The 8,112-nt window shown below is 28.6% G+C and overlaps 1 protein-coding gene across 1 annotated transcript; it reads right to left on the bottom strand.

The window, feature by feature from the left end:
• Window positions 1-1,191: 1,191 nt before the first annotated feature.
• LOC116767780 (allantoinase-like) lies at window positions 1,192-6,660 on the bottom strand. The gene is made up of 11 exons (XM_032658257.2): window positions 6,474-6,660; window positions 6,209-6,399; window positions 5,963-6,114; window positions 5,061-5,175; window positions 4,840-4,986; window positions 4,703-4,769; window positions 4,498-4,591; window positions 3,620-3,833; window positions 3,041-3,170; window positions 1,806-2,011; window positions 1,192-1,409 (listed from the first exon to the last, which is right to left on the bottom strand). The coding sequence occupies exons 1-11, from the start codon at window positions 6,508-6,510 to the stop codon at window positions 1,272-1,274; spliced, it is 1,491 nt and encodes a 496-aa protein (XP_032514148.2). The 5' UTR covers window positions 6,511-6,660; the 3' UTR covers window positions 1,192-1,271.
• Between the last annotated feature and the right edge of the window lie 1,452 nt (window positions 6,661-8,112).

Genomic DNA, 8,112 nt, shown 5'->3' with positions numbered 1-8,112 from the left:
TCTACTGACCAAATGAGCCAAACAAGCAATGTTCTCTCTAATAAAGGACTTTTGACGTCCTTAATGGTTGAGACTGCCCCAGGTATAAAACTGTTTTAAAACGAATTAAGTGGTCTTATTTGAAAAGAAAAATATTTAAGTAAGTTTTTTTAAATTTGAATATATATATCGAAAACTATTGTCGATGTTTTTGCGCTTAGAGAAAAACAATTGATGTTTTCTTTATTTTATTTATCCGCTTGTGGAAATCTTTAACTCCAAAGTTATTAACTACTAAGACTATTAAATTTTTCTCTAATGTTAACGAACAGTTGGCATCATTATCATTGCGGTTGTATCTCATGGTTATTAAGACGCTTTCTCTAGTTTCCTTTATCAATAGGGTTTCTGGTAGAGATCTCTTTTTAGAGATAAGTTATCCTTTGTACATCACTTCTCTTTTGTAACTAATTTTGTAACTCTTGGTACATAAATAAATAAATAATAAGATTTGAGTCGAGAGATATAAATACCTAATTTTCAAGGACTTCTTTAATTGTAAGATATAAATATCTTCTCTACATTTTTCCTTATACCTACATAAAAATTTAAATCGATAGACCATTAATATAATATTTTATATGGTCTATCGATTATATGCCATAATATAAAATGGCATATAATCGATAAGAGTGACAATAGTCATTCTTTATATTTTCCAACATGTATTGTTTCTGAAAATTTTAAAAGTTTTTCTATACTCGGGCGCATCGCCAAAAAATCAAAATCCAAAATTTTCAATTCTACAGAAAAATTATATATAGCATGTACAAAACCTACATTTTATGTTCTTTATAAGTAGGATTATATTTTGTCCTAACTTTTTCAAAAAGCCGGCAGTCAGCATCACGATAAGATTTAGTCAATATTAATAGATAATTAATATTATATGTGAAACAGAATTAATGAACTTGAATTAATGCCTTTCAATAAAGCCAGATTTTTTAAACCGACTTTAAAAACGAGCAAATTCCCAAACAAGTAATTCGTTTGTTATTAGTAAGCATTAACATCGAAACTCTTGCTTTTATTTATTAAGTGTCATAAAAATCCCTTAAGAGACTTTAGGTAAAAAAAAACATAACAAATACTTGAGTTTTTTCGATAAAAGCGGAATTTATGGAACTGACATCAAAGATAAGTTATAACAAAATATTTTTATTCTTATAATTTACAAAATTTAATAAGATCTATACTTTGATTTTTCCTCTATAGTTATTTCTAAATTAATCTCAATATAACTCGTCTTCGTTTATCAATAACTTTCCTTGTGGGTTGCCATACACTTGACCATCGTTAAACACGAGACGACCTCTCACGTAAGTTTGCATCACTTTCCCGGTTAGGACTTTGTACATATACGGACTTAGCTGGAATAGAAATTAGAAACAAATAATTTAAATGTTATAAATGTAAATGTCTTAAAAATAAAAAAATAATCAGTTAAAATTATGTCCAATATCATCTATCATATTAAATTTATTTAACATATAATTGTGAGAGTGTTCTCAAAGGATATCCGATGCACTGATTCGGTATTAAATTAGATATGAGAATCTCAAACACGATATCTCAAATATCATATAACGTCGTACAACGGCTCTCTAAAATATTTACGTTATCATTTGTTTCGATTTGACATTTTTAAAATTTAGTATAAGAACAAAAAAATAACTTATTAAGCTATCACACAAGCTATCTTTTAAATTATAAAGAAAAAAAAATTTAACAAATAAATTATACCAAGGCAATAATAATATTGTTACCTTGTTCTTGTAGAATATTTTATCTGGTGTAAGCACGAATGAAGCGTCAGGATCAAAGAAAACCAGGTCGGCGTCAAGGCCTGGTTTCAAGGCCCCCTTTTTGTCGTGTAACCCAGCAAGCCGAGCGGGTCCCGACGACAAGAAATGGCTGACAGTGCTAAGACTATAACCACGAGCTTTTGCTTCAGTCCAAAATAGAGATAAGCCTGCGTGTAATATTCAAATTATTCAATTAAAATTCCCAGAACAAAATACCTAGGTACTTTTTCCTGTATATAAAATGAATGAATAAATAAAGAAAAAACTTAGAGTAATGACTAAATTGAAATAAATAATGTCTTTCATCATTGGAAGTTTATTCGAATTTATTATAATTAATAATAAAATTTGAACATAGTGTATATTTTTCTGGTGTTTACAACATTAAGGACAACATTATCGTCTATTTAAACAAACAATAATTAGCCTTCACATAAATCTATGAGACTTTTGCACTTGTTATTGTTGTTTTCATATTGATAAGACAATTGGGACAGATCGGCGCCAATATGTATTGTAAGTTGTAACAGAGCTAGAGAATTTCAAATCCTTGTCTATGCTTTTCTTATTATAGATATCACATGTATACAACTTATATTGTTTCTTATCTAAAATTTTAAATGAGCTCAGTTCGTGAAAGATATATGAGGCAAACTATTAACGATCGACAGTAATATTTATTTATTACGCTTTGTTCATTAATGTTTTGTCTGTGTAATTGTGAATTTTAATTCCAAATATACCTAAACCGGTTTTAATTTGATTTTCGCTCAGCCATTTTTTTAATTAATCTCTGACCAGACTGTAATCTATATTATTTATATTTCATTGTAAATCTTTAATTATTTTGTGCGTCATTTTGATTTTGTTTTCATAGTTGGTAGGTACTCGTTAAAGTTAACACAGAAGTATGTTGCTTACAATGTCTTTAAAGTGATATCATGTCATAAAAAATATTTATTTGTGTGGGTAAGTAAAAATGTGCGCTTTGGTAAAACGTAACATGGACGGGGAGGGGGGGTTATGGGAAATCAGTACCTAACTATGTTATGACAATTATGAAGTTGGTTAACTATTTTGGATATACGGTAATTATAATTCTATTTCAACTTAATAATTGTACTGAGAGTAATATTCATATAAAAACCATTATCATATTTAAGTGATGATATCAATAGTATTTGTTTTGCATTTACCGAATTGCACGGACGATACACCACCCCAAGCGGTCATGAAATTAGGACTCTTGAGGCCAGCGACTGACGGGGAGTGATCGGACGCTATCAAATCAATTCTTCTCTGCTTTATATATTCCCACAGTCGCAACTAGAATCATTTAAATCTCATTTAATGTTAAGAAAAACATTTACAGAGAAATAAAAATGTATAGATGTTTTTTCTATCAGTCACTAAGAAAAACATGCTCATGGACAAAACTTATAACAGAAACACAAAATATAACAAAAACAAGCAGTCCAAGCAATATATTTTGCATTCAGACTTGGCTGTGTATAAATTTATTAATAATAAATATTATATTGTTTGTATAGCATATAAATATTCAAACGTTTTAATTATTTTTGTTTCTAAGTACTTATGAATTATTTAATGGAATCTCTATATCAATCAATTATCTCAATATTGTCTTAACGCAAACATATATATGTTCTAAACTTGTAGAAGTTACATATGTTCTAAACTTGTAGAAGTTATTTTTATAGTTACTTTAAAATCAACTGAAAATATAGCTATAGAAGTTTGAAACGTGAATTCACCTTATTGTTGATGTCTCTTATGGGAGGTGAACATTTATACTCCGTGCGTCCTGGCGGGATTTGTTCCGAGCTCAATGTAAGATAATGGTGACAGGTTTCAGCTGTGACACCCCCTCTCCAACGCTTCGATCCATTTTGGATTCTAAACTCTCTAGCTTTTTCTAAAATCGGTATTACACCTTCAGCTGACACGTGAACGACGTGCACGTGGACGCTGAAAAAATATAAAAAAAATTATGTTGTTATAAAACGTACGTAGCGTTTTAGAGTAGTAAAAATCGCGTTTTCCTTATTGCATCGTAAATATCTCGAGATCAATAAGAGACAGCGACTTTGTCATAGGATTTATCAATTCTTCATATAATTAGCATTTATTTTTAACAATATAAAAATATCCTGACCTGTTGAAGTAACACGGAAAGTACCACGGCTTCCTTTACTGGTATTATATATATTATTCTTTATAGTATCCATATCGTTCCCTTAGAGAGTTTAATTTTATTTATCTATACATACCTATATATAAATAAAATTGAAGTGTCTGTTTGTTATATTGAGACAACCGTTTTTTTTACTATCACAACTCAGTAGGTACGTTATAAAACCATATATGTATACATTTAGAGTAAAAGTGTTTTTGTTAGTAAATTTTTATGCCGTAAATATTACGTACTAACTTTTGTTTGTAAATAAGAAAGGAGCTATTATTATTATATGTTGGAAATGTGATAACTTGGTACCATTCTTTTTATATTTTTTCTGTTGTGTAAAAAATGCTACAGAATGCTCTAATATAGATTAATCGTATTAATTTCAACCTTAAATATGAAGAAAGTTAACTAAATTAGTAAGTTTACTACTTACTTAATATTACTTACTCATATTTAGCAATATATTTCGCAAGTAATGTTGCAGCATCAATTTCCATTTGAGGTGGTCGAGATGATAGATACGTGCTATATAGGACCGGATCTAGAGATAATAAATAAAAAAACCTAAGACCAAAATCATTTAAACGCTATAACAATAAATTATAATAAGTTATGTAAAATAATAATATTTTTAAATGCTAATTATTGCTACCTAGATTTTCGCATTTGTCACATAGACTGCTATTGTTGTCGTCGCTAATGGGTAATTCGGCGTGGAACTAAAATGAACAGACAATGTTATTTAATGATAAAAAGATACTTTAAAAAAACAAGGACATTTTTCCTTACCGCTACCGCAATGTCAGAACCATTCAGCGTTGTAAATATTTTATCTAAATCATCACCTTCAACATTAGGAAACTCCGACACTCCACTATCGATTAAAAAACCTTTGAAACCAACAACACCCGCTCTAACTAGCTTCTGTAATTCCTCCTACAAAAAAAAACTGCAGATTGATAAAAAAAATTAACTATTATTATTATTATTTAATTAGTAAATAATAAAACCTCATTGCCAGGAACCAATCCTCCCCAAAATGCCACATCTACGTACACCTCTTCTTTGGCAGCTGAGACTTTAGTTTTTAAATTTTCAATTGAAGTCGTCGGTGGAACAGAATTCCTACAAAGGATATGAAATATAATTTTACATTATTTATCTTTAAATAGAATATAATGAGAACATTTTTTGTTAGAATATTATAATGATCACGCGTAAACGCACACTTATTATTCGCAATTTTTTATGGTACCGACGATATATGTAGTCTATGCATGGATAAACTTTGTAAGGAATATTTCTGTAATAAATCTACTTTTCTTCTCAAAGTATAATTTATCTGTAGTTATAACTGTAAAATATCATATACATTATATGTCTTATTGTTTCTAATGACTGCACATCTTAATCACTTAACTCGTTTTCCATTTTCAAACATTTCTAATTTACTTATTTTATAAAAATATAATAGTAGATATAAATACAGCTTCAAGGTTTGTCTATTTGTTCGGATTAATTGCCAATGATAACTACAATTAATTTTAACAAGAAGCGTTAAATAATGTTATATTAAATAATACCAAACTTGTGCGTAAAATCTAGTGTAAAAGCAAAGATTTTATTAAATTATATTATATAATATTTTAAATGAACTAGTTATAAATGTTTACGGTATTCGTAACTAATGTATGTAGAAAATGATAATATTTATAATAAATATTAATTGAAAGAAATATGATCGATTGAAAATACATATAAAACCGTTAAAAAGGTAATTAAAATATCATATTGAAATGAAGTCTCCTGTCTTTATAAAGAAATATTGAATTCATTCTTTAAACACTCCTAAATAGCACAGTTATAGAAATCTTAACAGCGTACTTAGAGGCAATCTAAATAATATACTTACAAGGGCATATCAACAATGGTGGTAATGCCTCCTGCCGCTCCAGCCCTGGTGGCAGTCACAAACCCTTCCCATGATGTACGGCCTGGCTCATTAACATGTACATGAGAATCCACGACACCAGCCATTAAGGCCCAATCGCCACCGTCTATTACCTTTGATATTGAAAATCATTTGTCTATTTATAAGTATAAATTTGTTGATCTTCCGTATATTGAGTTAATAGGAAAGAGTTTGTCAAAATATTACCTGTAAATTCTTATCATATCCATTGAATAATTTATCTATAGTGTCCCTCGTAAATATACCTTCAATGATACCATTTTCGTTCACAAGCACTCCACCATCAATTTCGCCAGAATCTGTCACAACTCGTTTACTTAAAAATAACTGGTTTTCACTTTTATCCGGCTGTAATCCTCTGCCAAATACTTCTGTCCCTAAATTAAAAAAAAAAAACGTATACGAATATTAAAAAATAAGTATACTTATAAAAATAATGTCATTCATTTACCAATAAACGCTATCAATAAATAATAAAACGCAGCCATAATACAGACGTTCTAGTTTTGGCGCGTGTTATGTTACACTGAAGCCTTCGACATTAAGACAATTCAGAATATTATAAATTCGCTATGATAAGTTGATAAATAGACGACCTCCATGTTAGTTATGTTAATAGACTTTTTAGCCTTAAAACAATATAAATAAATCTTACGTCATTATAAATAATTAATTCGTGTTACCAAACCAAAACTAAACATTAAGAAGAATTAAGTTAATATTATAAAATAGATAATTTTTGTTTCATATGTATAGTGAAAGCTCATGGACGATAAATTATTTATGGGCATGTATGTTAATAAAGTATATTAAATGTAAAATGAAATACGGTACCAACAAAAATTGGGTTTTACGTCACTTCCTGTTTCCACCCATTAGTATATTCATTATTCAAATCAACCACCAAAAATTTTAAAAACCTACCTACCCAATCTTCTGCTCAATAACGGTATGTAAATATGACCAATCCACTTTCATAATAAAATTCAAACGGCTTGCTGTTACAAATTGCAACAAAGCAAAATAATACGTTTTAATGTTTTGCTAATATCAATGGTAATCGTATACACGCTTTTCATTTTCCTTTAGAAAACAAAGTTGAGAGAAATATCTGAAGATCCTTAGAACATGAAATACTTTTAACTGTGGTTATTCTGGCAAAAGAGATAAGTTTATATTTACAAATTTCTTAATAAAATAATATTTTTAGTCACATGAATAAGGTACTTACTTTAGTAGGAGGCAAAAGAGGTTTAACGAAATTGAGTGGTTAAAATTAAATCATCTAATACAACCGCTAAACATATTATTTTCCACTCTAGCCATAAAACATGAATTTATTATAGAAATAATAAAAAATAAAAATATATATATTTTTTACTTTCTTTTTAAAAATAACATTAGTTTTAAAGTCCGATGAAGGAAAACATAAGGATGTCAAGGAATCAAATCACATATCGTAATGTGTAGATCAATTAAAATAAAACAATATCTGTTGTAACCACTTAATCTTTATTTAGTTAGTAAAACATAATTTTGTCTACGTTAACTTAATTCTGAAGTCGTATTTAGAAAATAGATTTTTGTTAAGTTAAAAAAGCTATATAACATATACTAAATATCATCAATAATAACTAACGTCACGGCCAAAAGAAGAAAAATAATATTACTTTTAATACATTTAACAAATATCATCTCACTCTTGGACTTTTTAAAAACGAACCCAATTTTTTTCTAAATAAACATATGACTTGGCATACTTGATTGATTTCCAATGTAATTAAAGTTCTTATCAACAAATTCATTTAATGAACACAAGTAAGTGTCATTGCCAACCCATGTTATCAGCTTGTTAGAATACGTCCTTAACGATATTCATCAATTATTCAAAAGGCTTAATTATAAAAAGAGTTGATTTCTTTTGTTTAAGGAATATACTCGCGAATACAAACATATAGCATAGCAGTTAAAGAATGTGTTCGTTTGTTTGTTATTTGGGATCTAAAGCTTGCAGTAATAAAAATTTTAATTTCACTTCAAAGTCACATCACTTGCAAATCAAAATAGGGTAAGGCTGTTTTAGTCATACC

Source organism: Danaus plexippus (genome assembly GCF_018135715.1).
Source record: "Danaus plexippus chromosome 9 unlocalized genomic scaffold, MEX_DaPlex mxdp_26, whole genome shotgun sequence".
Classification (NCBI taxonomy): domain Eukaryota; kingdom Metazoa; phylum Arthropoda; class Insecta; order Lepidoptera; family Nymphalidae; genus Danaus; species Danaus plexippus.
The sequence above is the reverse complement of the archived record's forward strand: the minus strand, read 5'-3'. Positions and strand labels throughout refer to the sequence as shown.